At 38.8% G+C, this 17,384-nt stretch overlaps 3 protein-coding genes across 4 annotated transcripts; 2 read left to right on the forward strand and 1 right to left on the reverse strand.

The window, feature by feature from the left end:
- Positions 1-280: 280 nt before the first annotated feature.
- Positions 281-1,548, forward strand: LOC121053259 (putative disease resistance RPP13-like protein 1). The gene is made up of 2 exons (XM_040519898.1): positions 281-1,454; positions 1,529-1,548. Exons 1-2 carry the CDS (start codon positions 281-283, stop codon positions 1,546-1,548), a joined length of 1,194 nt encoding a protein of 397 aa, XP_040375832.1.
- Positions 1,549-1,696: 148 nt separating this feature from the next.
- LOC102703909 (putative disease resistance protein At3g14460) lies at positions 1,697-4,016 on the forward strand. 2 transcript variants are annotated; one of them, XM_015839160.2, is made up of 2 exons: positions 1,697-3,366; positions 3,614-4,016. In XM_015839160.2, exons 1-2 carry the CDS (start codon positions 1,703-1,705, stop codon positions 3,678-3,680), a joined length of 1,731 nt encoding a protein of 576 aa, XP_015694646.2. In that variant the 5' UTR covers positions 1,697-1,702; the 3' UTR covers positions 3,681-4,016. The 2 variants fall into 2 exon arrangements, with proteins under 2 accessions (XP_015694646.2, XP_040385706.1); XM_040529772.1 differs by having other exon boundaries at positions 3,645-4,016.
- Positions 4,017-5,193: 1,177 nt separating this feature from the next.
- Positions 5,194-5,932, reverse strand: LOC121053287. Its single transcript, XM_040520021.1, has one exon. The coding sequence runs from the start codon at positions 5,859-5,861 to the stop codon at positions 5,358-5,360; it is 504 nt and encodes a 167-aa protein (XP_040375955.1). The 5' UTR covers positions 5,862-5,932; the 3' UTR covers positions 5,194-5,357.
- Between the last annotated feature and the right edge of the window lie 11,452 nt (positions 5,933-17,384).

Genomic DNA, 17,384 nt, shown 5'->3' on the forward strand with positions numbered 1-17,384 from the left:
AAAATCATTGGTGTTATTTAACATGGAGGAGTGCATATATAGATTGGTGAACGTTTCTCCTCCCATTCAAACATTAAAGAAAAAGAGACCGGCGATAATGACACATAGTCCTAGTTTTATCGAAATCTGACGCACCCAGAAGCATCTATCATGATTTGTAAACTGGGGTTGCGTACTTAGCTCATCTTCCCACCAAATCACAAGTTCCTTAAACACTACACATACATATTTTGGCTCAGCATTGTGGAATCGAAGGAAGAATTAGCATCCTTCATCAGCCATGGCGTCCACAATCCTGTTCACTCTTGCTGGCGTGTTGGCCAAACTATTTACTTCAGTCCAAATACCATCCTGCTCTTCCTCCGATCCACGGAAATTATCAGCAACTGCAACCGAATTCAGTGAGATGAAGGACATACTTCGTAGAATTCGAGCCGTGCTAGCTGACGCGGATCGGAGGGAGATAGAAGATCTGCATGTGAAGATGTGGCTGTATGATCTCAGGCAAGTCGCATACGATTTGGAGGATATCGTCGATGAGTTGTCCTACAAGACAGTCCAAGATGAAGCGGAGATGAACACCGATGAGCATGCTGTCAAGAGGAAATTTCAGGTACTTGATACTGTTAACTCTCCGGTGAATGAGCATGATAAATCCCTAGATTCAGATATGGTCGACAAAATCAGCAAAGTCAGAAATAGACTTAATTCTATTATCAGCTTTCGAGAGAGCCTCTCTCTACGAGAAGGTGATGGTCAAATCAGAGCAAGAGCCAGCAACATGCGTGCTTCGAGTTCTCTAGCTAGTGAGACGGGGATCGTTGGAAGAGATGAAGAGAAGAGTAAGTTACTGCATGACCTCCTGAATGATGATAATGGTACTGACAACAACTTGCAAGTGTTTTCCATAGTGGCAATGGGTGGCATGGGAAAGACTACACTTGCAAAGCTTGTCTACAACGATGAGCAGGTGAAAGATCACTTTCACATAAGAGCTTGGGCTTGGATATCACAAGCTTATGATGTGGCAAGAATAACAAAAGCCATTATTGAGTCTATTCAGGGTGAAGCTTGTGGTCTAACTGAGCTGGATGCTCTTCAGAATAGGTTGCGACATATTGTTTCGGGAAAGAGATTTCTAATCGTCCTAGATGATATATGGAATGAGAATTCGCTCCAGTGGGATTCACTGAGGCTGCCTCTAGACCGTGGGGGAAGAGGAAGTCGTATTGTGGCAACCACAAGGAATCAAAATGTTGCACAGATCATGAGCAGAAGGATGCCACAAATTAATTTGAATGGCCTAAATCCAACAGCAAGTTGGGCTTTGTTCTACCATTGCATTGCACAAGGATGTCCTTCTTCTGTTAGGCTCTCTGAAACTCTTGAAACCATCGGTAGAGGTATAGTTGAGAAATGCAGTGGAGTTCCTCTAACAATAAGAGTGATTGGAGGTCTGCTGTCTTCTGAAACCGACGAGGAAACATGGAATGATATCCTTGCCTCTGATATTTGGAACTTGACCCAGGGGAGAGACTGGGTTCTTGATATATTAAAGGTGAGCTATGTTCATTTGCCAGTCGAGATAAAACCGTGCTTTCTCTATTGTTCATTGTTTCCGAGAGGGTACATGTTTGATAAGGAAAATGTTGTGAGGATGTGGGCTGCCCATGGATATCTACAAGCAGCACAGTCAGGCCGGATGGAATCTTTAGGCCATAAATACATATCTGAACTAGTTGGGAGATCATTCTTTCAGCAACAGCATGCTAGAGGTCTTGGCTGCTATTTCACACTGCATGACCTTATCCATGATCTTGCTAAGTCACTTGTAAGGGATCAAAGTCAGCAACAGGAACTCCAGGATCTACCAAACATAACCAGCCCAAGGCTAGATATCATTAGAAGCCAATATGATAGGCACTTTTCAGCCTTCCTCTCAGCCAAAGCACTAGAGACGCCTATAATAGTACAATCAAGCAGAGGACAGAATCAAGAATCACTAAGGTCAGTGTTGTTATGCTTAGATGGTGGAAATGATGATTTCCTACAAGTACACTCCGGTGGTTATTCTGTTGTGGTGCACTTTGAAAGGGATTTCTTCATGAACCCTCATGTGCGATTTCTACGAGTGTTGGAACTTGGCAGCTGCAGACTATCTGAACTACCCCACACTATTGGTAACATGAAGCAACTAAGATACCTAGGTCTTTCTTGTACAGATATTGTACGATTACCTCAGGCAGTATGTAGCCTCTTCAATCTGCAAACACTTGACTTGAGATGCTGCAGATTCCTAGTTGAGCTTCCCAAAGATATAGGAAAATTACAGAATTTACGACATCTTGATTATAATATATTAGGCAAAAATGATTCTGCAATACCGATTTGCAAGTTCAAAAGTATACCCGAGGGCATAGGCAAGTTGACTAAACTGCAAACACTGCCAGTCTTCATTGTGCACTTCAATGGCCAGACAGCAGGAGTGGCAGAACTTAAAAACCTGAACAATCTGCAAGGGCCACTAAGGATTTCATCCCTAGAACACATCACTTGGGAACGCACTTGTGAAGCAAGAGTTGCTGATCTGATAACAAAGGTGCACATTAGACGTTTGTGCTTGCAGTGGAACAGCCACATCCGCTATGGGGATAACCCTAAATCACAAGTGAGATCCTCGCAAGAAATTGACTTGGAAGTACTTGACAGCCTTGAGCCTCATAACAGAATTCAGTGGATTGAAATTGAGAAGTACATGGGTTGCAGTTATCCCAAGTGGGTTGGACATCCTTCCTTTCAACAGCTAGAGACTGTAATCATCCGTGACTTTTCATCTGATTCTCTTCCACCATTAGGACAACTTCCATACCTCAGGCATCTTGAGGTCAGGGAGATGAGTTGGGTACGAACTATTGGAAGTGAATTCTATGGCGAGGAGGTAGCACTGCAACGATTCCCAGCTCTTCAGACGTTGTTGTTTGATGAGATGACTGTGTGGAATGACTGGCTGCATGACGAAGGCCAACATGGTTTCCCTTGCCTCCAGGAGCTTACCATCTCCAATTGTCTCTGCTTGAAATCTCTGTCATTATACAATATGGCAGCTTTGAAGAGGCTTACTGTCAAGGGTTGCCACGATCTTGTGGTAATAAAAGGCCTAGAAGAATGTTGGGTGTCAACAAAACATAGTCAAAACAACTATACAGATACTCCAGGTTATAGTAGATTTGTGGATGGCAATGGACCAAAAATCCCCAATTCAACTCTACCAGCAAGACTTGAGGTCATACGGATTTCCGATTGCACATCACTCCCAAATTCAAGCCTTCAACAAGCAATAGAAATTACGAGGATTTTCCGACGAAGGTATAAACTAACTCTCTTCAATTTCTCAACTTCTATGGTTCCTCGATAGTAAGTAATCCCTTTGTTTCATATCATAAAAAAATTTAGCCTTATCTAGATTCATACATTGATCAATTTATATGATATATATATATATATTAGTATCCATATGAATCTAAATACGTTGGAAAGTCTTATAGCGTGAAAAGGGCATAATGTTATTTCATCGTGACATGACTCACATTCACGTCCATGTTCATTATGTTAGGTCAAACTCAGACATATTCTATTCTGAACAGAAAGAAGTTGACGAGGGTGCTGTTCTGATCATATAGTGCTCCATGCCAAAGGGTATTGCCCTACTCACCTCATCAGATATTTAGAGGAAGATGAAAGGCAATTTCTTGGTTTTAATCAGCAAATAACTCACGTGAAAATATAATGCATTCACATGCTTCTACTATCCTCTTGACAATTAAGAAAGATATAGATCTACAACATTACATTTGAAAACTTATTTGCACTCTTTTCTGCTTACGGTGAAGACCAAATAGAACGGATGATATCATATGTTGACACCAAGCAATATCATGTAACTATACATTGTCACACCACACTTGTTATTTTTCTGCTACATTGTTTAATTAGTATGTCAATTCATCTCTGTTAGACTTGTGCCTCTACTTTGGCTCCTCTAGTTAGTGTTTACCACATGGGCAATTTACCATATTTGAGAAATTACCTCTAGAATTCAAAATTTACACTCAAAATTAATTTTGGTACCTCCAAGTATAAAGTAGCTAAATGTACCAAATTTTATACTAGAAAATATAATGCATCCTGATACTTTATCAAGAATGATAAAATTGTTGTTATCATAATGTCTATGGTTGAGAATCTCATGGTAGAAATAGTGGAGCATGTCTCTAATGTCTACCCAACAATTGACGTCAAAAATTTGATTTGATGACGTGTCACACACGAGGCATAGAAGCCTTTCTTAGATTGCTTCAGCGCATAACCTATTTAGAATCTTAAAATAAACAAGCGTGCTAGTCAGTTTGACCATACAATACATATTAGAATCTTCAAATAAACAAACGTGCTAGTCAGTTTGACCCTATAACTCATAAGATATAAAAACAAGGATAAATCACTAGACCTAAATACTGCACCAGCCGAATAGCCGATATTGTTTTAGGACCCTAGCCGATAGACGGTGTTGGCTGATTTTGCAGGAATTTTATGATAAACAAATATAACGATATTTTATCGGCTGAATTATGAATATAATGACAAATAAACAGACCGATTAACCAACCAATCCTGCCTTTTCTTCTCAATAAAAGAAGCAGGATGTCAACATCATATCAATTGGTTTAATTGTTATCACAATGCGTGGCTGAGCAAAGCTGATGACGCTTGATCCTTCTATTAAACTTGCTGCTGGCTTATAATTACATACTAATAGAAGTAGAAGTAGTAGTCTAACAGGAACAGGAAGCTTGCTGACGAAACTTAGATCTCATTAGTGCTTTTGGCTATATGACGCGCACCGTTAGCGTTCTTATCACATTTTCTGTGAGGTTGACCTATGCTTTGCACTATTAGCCACATGCATACTACAACAGATTAGTCATTCCAAATTAAAATCGACATATGGTATATGGACCATGAAAATGGTCTTAGTTTGTTTTTTTTCAAACAAAAAGATTTACAAACGAAAATTAATTTATAGATAAATTATATATATATATATATATGTTTATAGTAATTTAAAAGCAAAGAATGAAAAATAACCTATATGAAAAAAACTTAAAAAATCAACTTTAAATTTAGAGTTGATAATTTAATTTTTGCATGTAATCAGAAACGAAAATATACGGCTTTCTTGCTTTTGTGGGGAAAGAAAGCACTTGATTTTACAAGCAGGAGCAGATGTTTTCTGCGAAAACAAGTTACTACATTCACAACTCACAAGTACAGAGGAACAAACTTGTTTGTTCTGCTGATTAGGCGGCTGTAGGCAACCGGATAGCCGTGGCAGCGGCGGGGGCGGCGGCGGCCGGCGGGACGTCGCCGGGGACAGCGATGGGCCCGCCGCCGCGCGCGAGTATGGACCGGTAGATCTCGACGAGCATCTTCTCGTCGTACTCCTTGAGCTGCCGCGGCCGCGTGAAGGCCTCCTGCCCCGCGGCGCAGTAGGGCGCGCCGGCGCCGAACCCGACGGCGGCCGGGGACGACGCCAGCCGCAGCATGGCCGAGACGTAGGCGTCCCGGAGCCGGACGAGCCACCGCCGCGGCGACAGCGCGCGCAGCACCCGCCTCCCGAGCCCCAGCCCGCGCCGCACGCGCCACCCGCGGCGCCGACGAGCGCCCCGCTCCTCCTGCCGCCCTCCTCCCAGCTCGGCGGTGGGGAGCGGCGCGCGCCGCTGCGCCGCGGCGGCGTCGAGGCGGTAGTACCCGCGGTGCTTCCAGTAGGCCTTGACGCCGCCCTTGTAGGTGCGGTGGTCCATGGCTCGCCCTCGCCGGCCGACGGCGGCGCTCTTGGTTTCTTGGTTTGGGACGGACGCGAATGATGCTTTGCTGCCGGGGAGTGTGCGTGTATTAAAGCGGCGTACGAGTGTGATGGTGGGCATTAATAGCGCTGGGATTCTCCTCCCTTGTGCACTGGAGTCCATACAAAATTTACATATTTCAACTTCAAGATTGCGCTGTCTTTCTTCTAAAAGATCTCTTTTTTTTTTAGTTTTGTAGAGTGCTAGTTGCAATTTATTTTAAAAAATAAAATCCAAAAATATCATTTTGTTGTCATTGATGCAGGTTGCAGAATGGCTTTGTGATAGGCACCCAAAATTTGAGCTAAAACATAAATTAATTAGCTCAGTATCTCTCCCTATCTCAGATAGAAGATGTTTTAGAGCGTGTAGCCCAAGGTAAAAAAGAAACTACCAACAGTAGTGTTGATATTTGCCATGTTAAAATGACATTTTTCTTTCACATAAGTATACTTTTGAAACATCTTATCAATACGTTGACGGTTGGAGAAAGTAATAATCCAATGTGCCTTCCTGAAAGAGAGGCAGTACAGGACAAGGACGCAAGTCAATAATTTTGCTTCAGCTGTAACACGTGCCTCTAGACGACAACTAGCGATCTTGTGCATCCAGCCTATGAATGAGTCACTAAACGCAATATTCTCTGTATTGAGATCACTAAACAAATTAGCAAAATCTTCTGTGTGACAGAGTCGTGTACCCATGATCATATTTTGTACTGCTGGACATCATCCGGTCCACTTCTATCCCACTTTCCCGCACCCCAAAACAAAACAAGAGAAGAGGAAGAACATGTTTTTGTTAACTAGCCGAGCAAGGAGACAGGGAATTTCAGGAATTGAGGCACATTCATGCGGGATTTGAGCTGCTAGCCGCATCTATGACAATGATGGCGTGCGGCAATTGTTCAAGTTAAGAGTTTGTGCGAGGAACCAATATTGGATTAATCTTATGGGTCACTCTCCAGCGCATTCTGCTGGTAATATTATATTATACAACTCTCGTAAAACTAATCTCGATCATTTATTAAAAATGGTATTTTTTACTTCGTTAATTAATTGATTAGTAGTATTTTGTAATTTGGTAATAAAAATCATAATAAAAAGGACGATATTACATTTTTCAAATTTCTACTGCACTTATTTAATATCGTTGGTAGTATAATTTAATCACAGTCGTCTGATAAAAATAGATCAATATTATCGATTAAATTCTACTGTCAGTGGAATGTACCGGAGATGGACTCTAATCTCATTTGGACGAGTGTTGTCACATGGATAGCGAAAGCAAACGCCGAGGTACAAGATCAGTTGATATCCATAAGGATATGGTCGAAACAAGAGATCGAAAACTCTGGTTCAATGTGGCAATGCCCAATAGTAGTAGATAACTAGACAGTCGATCTTACGTGTGATCAAGGCATTGCTAAACTTTACTGCCAAAAGATAGATAAGGAAAAAAGTTCTTGAGGGTGTAGTTGCTTGAGGGGTTTGATTTACTTTCCCTTGGCACATCTTGCTTTTCAAGATCACAAAAGGAAGCCGATAGGGAGTGGATTCTATGAAAAACCAAGGTCGCGTTCGTTTGCCCCAGGTAAGTTAACTTACTCCATCGTTTTTCACGCGCACACTTCCCAAACTGTTAAACGGTGTACATTTTGCAAAAAATTTTCTATAGAAAAGTTTTTTTTAAAAATCATATTAATCTATTTTATATTTTTAATAATTAATAATTAATTAATTATATACTAATTTATTAATATGTTTTCCATGTCAGGGACTTATCCCTCTCAAGCCGAACGCGACCCGAGTATTCTCTGTTCTTGTCTAGCTAGCGAGACAATATTGTACCCATGAAAACGAAGTAGATAGTTTTGCTTCACTATGGAGAAAAAAAAAACACGGATATAACTTAGAGAGGATAAACCATATATAAATATGGATACGGTTAATTTATCTCACACATGAATATGGGATTGGAGTTTCCAACCAACACAGATATGTATATAACAGTAGTATTTGGATATCTGCCAAAGACATAAAACATAACTCGTTTCTTAGTAACTATAGACCTTCAATCTACCTCTTTATATTTTAATAGTAATCCATCCCACTAACACAATTACATACTATTAATACTATTTAAACTTTTAAATACTTTTACAAATTATATATACTATGTGTTATATGTTATAATATCGATTAGGCATACATTTATACTGGCGATGTTGTATGTCTTGAACTTAATGGACATTGTTTAGTCCACGATGAAACTCTTCATATGGTGTGATGTATTTCATTACATTAGAAGTATGGGTGGCTTTCGTGTTTTGAGTTATATTTGTTTTCGTATTCATATCCAATCATATTTCATCCTTATTTGTGTTCGAGATCATTCATATTTATTTATATATCCGAATTATTCATATTTGTTCATATCTAGCCTAAAATATGAAAACAAATAAGATACGAACGATATCAGTCTATATGTGCACCATTTCATCCCTACTAGACAATAGGTTTTGATCAAGTCAGGCTGCGTTCGGGACTGAGGGGGAAGGTGGGTTAGTTATCCGGCGCAGAAAACGTAGTAATAGATTTATACATGATTAATTAATTATTAATTATAAAAAATATAAAATAGATTAATATGATTTTTAAATAATTTTTCTATAAAATATTTTCACAAAAAATACACGTTTAGCAGTTTGAGAAGCATGTGCGTGAAAAACAAGAAAATCTAGGATAAGTAAAGAGGAGCTAACGCTGCCTAAGTATGACAAGCTATACAAAAATGAACAAGGAAACCAAAAATAATTTATGGATATTGGTCGTATTTACAGTTTAAAAGGCATGAGTGAAAAATATATATTATAAAAACAAATAGCCTCAAATGAATTCCAAAATATAAATTTTAGCTATGACTGATAAGCTAAGTAGGCAAACGGTAAGAGTTTAAATTAACATAGACTAGTTTTACCTGTTCATTAGAGAGATCACTGTAAAATCTTACTACCTCCATTATATTATTAGATGATTTAGGCTTGTTTATTTAAATTTCTTTAAGTTTGTTAAGCTTAAATAGTGTAACAACATATGCAAATTAAATTAGTTTCAATAAACTCATCCTTAGATATATTTTTATTGCATGTTTATGTTGTATAGAAAATGCTTTTTTTTGTTAATGTTAATGGAAGTTTCAGGAGAAGCAAGAAATATTATAACATAGAATGGACAGAGTATTCCTGCTATATGCTTTGGTTGTATCTCCCTACACAGACACAGGGTGGTGGTGGTAATGAGTCAGGTTTTTCTATATAAAATTTATAAGATAGGTTCAAAATAGGGTGGGTGAAAATTTTATAGGTATTAAAGCTAAAATTATGTTTATTATCACCCTACGTAGGCCAAGAGACTCGGAGTAGTTGGAGTTTCCTATAAATTAAATTTATTTTCGCTCCTTTTTAGAAGGGTTTCTAATTTTTTGCCACTCTTTACTATAACCACTTAATCACCTCCATAGCTACGATGAGAGAAGAGTGACAAATCAATTATCACTCACTATGTAAAAGTGATAAAAAGTTAAATTTCCCCTTGTTAGAAGGCCGCTGACTCTCTCCCTGTACGACTGGTACTGATTGTTCTGTACGACTGGTACTGATTGTTCAGTACGTGATCGGTACGATGCCGATGAGGTTTCGGCGTAGAAATGGAAACTAAAACGGGCACATGATTCACAATTTCATCATGACACAGGCAGGCTAACACATTTCACAAGCTGGATCAACTCTCAAAAATTACTCAGAAGAACCGGGATTTTTTAGCCCACAAAATTATCTCAAGCTGGCTAACGCATGGAGCAAGCTCTTGTGGCATTGTGTAGTACTAGTAGTGTGGCAGCGTACGTAGCCATACACGGATAGCGTCGCATTTAAGGAAGGGGTGTGGGGTGGTGGTGTTGGTTGGGTGTCTGACTCGGCGCATTTAACGGCGATCGGTGTGCGCCGCGACGCCAGCCGCCGACCACCACCTTCATTCCCGTGCGGTCCAGATAACCCCACCCCTCTAGTTGCGTTGCGTGCGATCGTCGTAACGCGCGTCTTCGCCGAGCAAACAAACGCGCGAGCGAGCGATGCGTGTGTCCGGTGTCCGTGTGGGCGCTCCGCGCGCGCACGAGGGCTCCATGGGTTGGGGGGGGGGGGGGGGGGGGGGCATGGGAGCGTATGGGCAGACTAACAGGACGCGTCGTCGTGTCCAGGATTAAACCTCGCCGTCCTTTTCCCTGTCCTGATTATTTGGTTGGTGCACGTATTTGGTGGCTGAATCGCCTACCACCGAACATACTTTGGCACGTTCGCAACTGCTGCTCATCGAGGCTAATTTTTCACTGGATTTACGTGCTTCCGAAATCGCTAAATGGTACGTTTCTATATATATATATATATATATAAAAGTTGCTTAAAACATTAGATTAATCAAATTTTCAGATAAGCAATAGCTAATAATTAAATATTTTTTTCTTATTTTATGTGCGCTAGTTAGGCTATATGTAATATGTAGTTGCGAACGTAGCCAATATATACGCCTTGGACCAGCTGTGTGTTATTAAAAAACATTTAGTAAATATTATTTCTTTTGATATATTATTTTATCCTCGACGAACTTTAAAAATAACATTTTGTCATATTTGCATCGAAATTTTTAAAATAAAATGATGGTCAAGCGTCGTGTTAAGGCCTTGTGTAGTCCCAAAATTTTTTCTAAAAACATCACATCGAATCTTTGAACATCTAAATGAATCGTTAAATATAGATGAACCAAAAAACTAATTGCACAGTTATATGAGAAATTATGAGACGAATTTTTTAAGAGTAATTAGTCCATGATTAGCCATAAGTGCTACAGTAACCAACATGTGCTAATGATGGTATAATTAGGCTCAAAAGATTCGTCTCACGGTTTCCAGGCGAGCTGTGAAATTCGTTTTTTCATTCGTGTCCGAAAAACCCTTTCGATATCCTGTTAAACGTCCGATGTAACAATCACACTAAAAATTTTTGCTATCTAAACAGCCCCTAAATTTGTTGGCATCTTCTATTGACAAATGAAGGGAGCATTGTTGCTAGAATTAAAGTATTGGAGAATATAAGTTCTTTTATCAACGAGTTCTTTTATCATCCTTAAAAAATACCTCAATATACCACACTTTTTAGTGCAAAAGGTGTGGTACCTTGAGGTACCAAGAATGTTAATATCAAAAACTTATAGTAAATTCTTTGGTACCTTGAGATATTTTTTAAGAATGGTAAAAAAAGCCCTTTATCCACAATTGACAGACGCAATGTAACTTGATGCATGTATGCACCTTTTCTAAAGAAAAAAGAATGAATGGTCTCAAGGTCATGCCAAAAGTTAAAGTGACGACATCTATTAACAGGCAGAGAAAGTACTGCTGTTATACTATCATGTAGTGTTCTTAACAAAAACATGTATGGGACGATATAAGCCTCTCTCGTTTACTCCCTCCATATTAAAATAAGACCATTTTAATTTTTACCCTCTTTTGTTTATCTTTACATAAGTTCATCCTTAAGCAATCATTCCATTAGATCGAGTTTGTGAATGTAGAAATTAAACAAATGCATTGAAACTAAATAAAGTTGGATCCAATTACATCCGTATTTAAAATGGAGGGTATTACAGTCTCAACATACGGATTAGGATCCCTCTGTAGTCGACTGCAGAGAGCATACTTGCTGACATGTGGGCCTAACGCCTCCCGGGCCCACATGTCAGTGACGGTTGCAGAGAGAAGTCGACTGCAGAGGATTCGATTCCCAACATACAAACTTTGCAATGCTACATGGAGTAAATCACAATCGTAGTGGAGGTAGTGGAGCCGGCAGCCAGGTAGGGTCGAGATGTTGGAGGAGGAGGTGCTCCATCAGGTGGCAGGTGAAGCTGGAAGCAACGTTTCAGCGTCCAAAACAGAGGATGCAATGACGCGGGTGTCGAAATTGGAGGCGGCAGAGCAGGCATCGGAGTAAAAGAGGCCGTTCGGTCAGGGTGTGGAGATGTTAATTCATCGGCATTGAGACAGTGACGGAGGCCGAGTAACCGCTGCCCACCACATCCTTTGGGCGTCATCGGCGTCGCAACATAGGTGGAGGTAGAGACAGACGACACTAGACGGGTTTCGATGTGTGACCAAGCGAGGGGATACATATGACTCAAATATCCGACTTACGTATGATCCAATTGATCAATGGCTACAGTATTATTCGTCTAATCATATTTGTCTAATCAATAATAATTAAGGTACGTAGGTAATATAATTTGGTCGTACTTACAGTGAGACTGAGGGAGGGCATTAGAGTTTGCTGGTACATATGGAACTATTGGGCCTTGTTGAGGTTATTTGGTCAAATTTTGGTTTATTCGGTTAAGCAACGTGGATAACCAAATCGACCGAATAAAATTTGGTCGGTTACCTAGATTCGGAGGCCAAGTTAGTGACTGAGATTTTTTATCTTGTCGGAGCCTTTTCAGTTCAGTTGCTTTGTCTCAGGTTTGTTTTGCCAGCCCCTGGTTATATATATCTAAGCAATGCACTATGGTCTAGGTAGGTACGTGCTCATGTGAAACGAGTGTGTAATATACAAATCATACGCATCCTTGGTGTACCACCCTAATTAAACAAATACTCCTTCAGAAGGGAAACAGATCCGTTATCTTGGACAAGAAAAGACAAAGGTGCTATACGATACCTCAAAAGATAAACAATTGTACTTCCGATCCATCTATAGCAGTCCACGATCAAATATGACTTTCACTTAGTATTGTCTCTGGCAGTTGTTTCCATACATGGTTAAAACAAAATCTATGATAATATCCTCTGATCACAAACACATGATCAATCTTCCCGTTCCAAAATACAATTATTACTGTGATTTATAATTTGTATGACCATAATATAAGTATTTGTATTGTAATTATTTCAATACACAAACATCCATATATTTTTAGCTAATCAGGTGCATGGGAGATAAATCTAATTAAGTAGATGATATCTCGTGTGTTACCGTGGGAATCTATATGAATATAGCATAAGCTACTTCTATGGTTAACACATTGATTATTACTTAGCAGATATAGTTATTGTCAATTTTAAAAATAATATATGCTTTTTTGTTTGTGTATGCATATAAAATTGAATGGGGTTAATGGAATGGCAAATTGGCAACTCTTATCCAAAGTTAATAGTATTAGTGGCGAAATAATAATTAGATTAACTACACTGGGTTATTAATATATATATGCCATATGATGATTGTGGTCAAAGTATGATAGGGATCCAAACTTCCAAAGGCTATTATTCTAGATGAGGTGACAACTGTATAATATATATAGATTCAGAATTAAAATTTTGATCACAAAGATTACCAAAAGAGAAAACTTTCCCCTGCACTTATTATTCACTATTGTAAAACCCTTGATAGGTGATAGCTCATTGGTGTCGGTTATAGATAAAAACTGGGACTTACAGTATTGGTGTTGATTTTCTAGAAAAATTGGAACAGGTAACATCCAAGACGTTAGGTCACCGGGTGTGGATTTTTTTTAAGTGTCAACTTCCACTTCATCCCACTGCCATACATGTCCTCTCCTTCCTGCCTCTTTCTTCACCGTACTCTCCTCGCCGCTGACAACAAAATCTCAGGGGTTATTTAGGTGGTGTCTAGATTAAGAAAATTTTTGGGAGTAGTGTCACATCAAATGTTTGAGCGGATGTCGAAAGGGGTTTTTGGACACAAATGAAAAAACGAATTTCACGGCTAGCCTAGAAACCGCGAGACGAATCTTTTGAGCCTAATTAATCCGTCATTAGCACAGGTTGGTTACTGTAGCACTTATGGCTAATCATGGACTAATTAGGCTCAAAAGATTCGTCTTAAGATTTCTTACATAACTGTGCAATTAATTTTTTGGTTTATCTATGTTTAATGCTTTATTTAGGTGTCCAAAAATTCGATGTGATGTTTTGAAAAAAAATTGGGAACTAAACAAAGCCTTAGTTTACACAACTTTTTTGCAAAAACATCACATCAAAACTTTAAACACACATTTGAACTATTAAACTTAGTCTAATTAAAAAACAAATTTTAGATTCCGCCTAAAAACCGTGAGACGAATCTTTTAAGTCTAATTAATCCGTCATTAGCACATGTTGGTTACCGTAGCACTTATGGCTAATCACGTCCTAATTAGACTTAAAAGATTCGTCTTTCTATTTTCTCGTGTAATTAGTTTTAATGTTTATATATATTTAATGTTTTATTTAGATGTCCAAAGATTCGATGTAATGTTTATGGGAAAAAATTTTGGGAACTAAATAGCCCCTCAAGACAGTAACGATGGTGACTCCGACTCGACCTAGTGTTCCTCCTCCTCGTGTCGTCAGATGTGGCCTTGGTCTCCCCAGATTCATCAGTGATCACAAGGATGGTGCAGCCGATCCTAGAGGTCATCAATGCCCTCCTCAACTTCATGGCATCGATCGGTCATCATGCCTCCCTCAGCATATTCGATCGAATGGAGGTTTGGGGTGCCTAGATCCGCCATGAGCTCGCCTCACCTTGCACCAGCAGTGGTAGACATCTCCTACAAGGTACCCTACCCTTACCCCATGGATCTTCCTCCCCAACCCTAATATGATCGTGGCCTCTTTGTCGGCCTGCACAGTGGCGGTAGTGGTTAGTTCAGCCTCCGGTGAGCAGCTACAGCAACCATGGCCTCACTTTTGACAATCTTCAGTTTTTGTAATTTTTGGTGATGAATGTTAAGATTCTATTGCTCCGCGATGATCCCGATTTGAGTTGGAGTTGGATGATTTGCATTGGCCTGAAGTATCGGCTTTTTTCGAGCTAAGCTCGGTGCTTTTGTTTTGCTTCGTTGGACACCCTTAAGTATTGGTTCTTAATTCAGCACCTATGCTCTCATCTCATATGTGTCGCTTTCCGGGTGCTAGTTGTCATTCTTGCACCTATGTTGGGTTGTCAATTAACACCTATTAGGTTTGTTAATAGTAATGTTTGCTAAAATATTTAAGAGCGTGTTTGGTTGAATGAATATATGTGGATATGAGATGACCATGCCAGTTTTATGCTCGTTTAATTGGTGGATGTGTGTGAATGAGACGACCACCATATGGAGTGTAAGATGCTGAATGAGGCCATCCGGTGACCGGATTTAGCTATCCACATTTGCTAATTAACTTTGATCGTCAGTACATGATTAGTGATAATTAGTAAAAAAACATGTTAAGATTAGTGCTGACAAGGAATAATTAATCTGTTTTGGTGGTAATTAGCATTGGTAGTAGTAAGAGTAATGATAGTAACTATCTTTTATTCATTGATATTTAACTATACTTATTTCATTGTGCCTAGAAACATGAATGGCTATATCTCCTCTATCCAATCTTGCCCTTGAATGAAACAATGTTTATGTTCTGGAACACAGAGAGTAAATGTCTCTCTCATAATCCCTTGAACAAATAAATGAGGACTGTGCACCAAGGTGTCTGGAATGAAAACTACGAACAGTCTCCAATAATAACCTCTTGCTTATGCAGTGTTTACCAGTGGGCAGCAACAGGACAGGATGCACATGTCTTTTTGCCATCCGTTTCCAGAGCGAGTTTAGCAGAAGGTATATGATCATGGTGATCTTCAGAGGCTAAAAAGTCACCCATGTCACCGTCTTATGAAGTTTGCAGAAGCAAGCTTACAGCATACCTGATCATAAGGCAAGATCAGTATTGGTTCTTTGCAATATGGTCCATCCACAAATTGGTACACAATTGACACATTAGTATTAATACTACGAGATTAGTGTACATTTGGTACTTGGGAAAAGCATGGTTCATTTATATGGTGGTAGTACACCCGTGCACGTCAATTGTTATATGCCTCTGCCTGACGTGTCGAACTGTCAACACCTTCGGTTCATCATTGATACACCCATCGAACAGGAATAATGTGTGTTCTCCCTAGGAAAGAAACACGAATACTGTACGAAGTTCAATTGAAACATCTAAAATGGCTAGCAAAAATGAAAGAATGAAAACGAGTGCTTCAGGGGGTCGTCAGGATGTATTATTGTCCTGCACTTATGACCCAACAAGCCCAATAGAGAATTGACACGAAATGGGCCTTTAACTTGTACTGTATCCAACTACCATGAAGTTCTGGTCCAAATTACTACTATGTGGACCAGTCACTCATTCACTCCTACTGTAAAGGAAATAAAAAAGAGCAAAATCCTAAGGCATGGAGTTTGACTCAGGTCATCGCCTCAACAAATAATATTTTAATAGCAAAAAAAGCAGTCAAGTTGTTTTTTTCGGTAGTTTCTATTTTCGCGGGTGTCCTGACCGTGACTGCTACCTTTTCGCTTTTCTTTATTCATATAAGTTAAGATTTAAATTTTTATTTTAAAGTTGATTTTGGGTTTTTACTTAAGTTTATTTTTTAGATTTGGATTTTAGATTGCTAAGAATACATATAAAAGTTTATTCATAAAATATTTTTCATTTCTAAATATGTTGTTTGTATTTTTTTTTATGAGAAACCCAAACAACCCCTATTGAGTCTAAGCTTGGTTAAGACCTAGTTCATGCTCACATGGCTTGGCTCGAAAGTCAAACAGACCAATCTCAACTTTCATTCTCTGCTCGTTTCAAAAAGAATCGGGCTCGAGCTGGCTTTCAAGCCACTTGTTGATTCTAAACTAGGACGAGCCTAAACTATGATATGATCATATGGATTTGTAATATTATTTAGTGGAGTTCTTGTTTATTAACTTATACCTATTATATGGAATATAGAGAATCAAAGATACGAGTTCATTCTACTCTTGTGCCTCGATATTTTTATGAACTTTCGTTTGACTAGTTATATGTGAAGTTTATCGTAGTCTCACCAGTAAGACGAGCCAGAAAACTACTCTGGCCTTATCATTTTGTTTCTGCTTATACTTATAAACAAAATTTTAAAATTTTAGTCTTAAATTAGGAGTACATTTTGGGATTTCTTATTATAGTTTATTTTCAGCATAGCTTTTAGATATGAGTTCACATATATAAAAAGTTTATTTTGGGATTTCTTATTATAGTTTATTTTCAGCATAGCTAAGAACACATATATAAAAAGTTTATTTATAAATTATTTTTCATTTGTCACCTCGAGCTAAGCCGAGAGAACTTCTTGTTTTAGCTCTTTTACCTAGGATTTTTTAAGGCACTCTCGAATGATTGTAAGCCATCTATTGCTTCGAATCCAACGACACTGATTTTGTTATACTAACCGTTAGTATGTGTAGTATAAATTCTATAAGGGTAAAATTAAAACTAAAATATATAACTCTGTAATAAAATTATGTCATGTATCATTGTAAAATAGATAAATTGATAAATATATCT

Source organism: Oryza brachyantha, chromosome 1, assembly GCF_000231095.2.
Source record: "Oryza brachyantha chromosome 1, ObraRS2, whole genome shotgun sequence".
Lineage (NCBI taxonomy): Eukaryota > Viridiplantae > Streptophyta > Magnoliopsida > Poales > Poaceae > Oryza > Oryza brachyantha.

Bases quoted from the DNA above. Each gene is read 5' to 3' on its own strand.
- LOC102703909 (XM_015839160.2), top strand. From the start codon at position 1,703: ATGGAATCTTTAGGCCATAAATACATATCTGAACTAGTTGGGAGATCA. The intron at 3,367-3,613 runs GTATAAACTAAC...TCATTATGTTAG, and splicing joins ACGAGGATTTTCCGACGAAG to GTCAAACTCAGACATATTCT.
- LOC121053287 (XM_040520021.1), bottom strand. From the start codon at position 5,861: ATGGACCACCGCACCTACAAGGGCGGCGTCAAGGCCTACTGGAAGCAC.
- LOC121053259 (XM_040519898.1), top strand. From the start codon at position 281: ATGGCGTCCACAATCCTGTTCACTCTTGCTGGCGTGTTGGCCAAACTA. The intron at 1,455-1,528 runs GTCTGCTGTCTT...AACTTGACCCAG, and splicing joins AACAATAAGAGTGATTGGAG to GGGAGAGACTGGGTTCTTGA.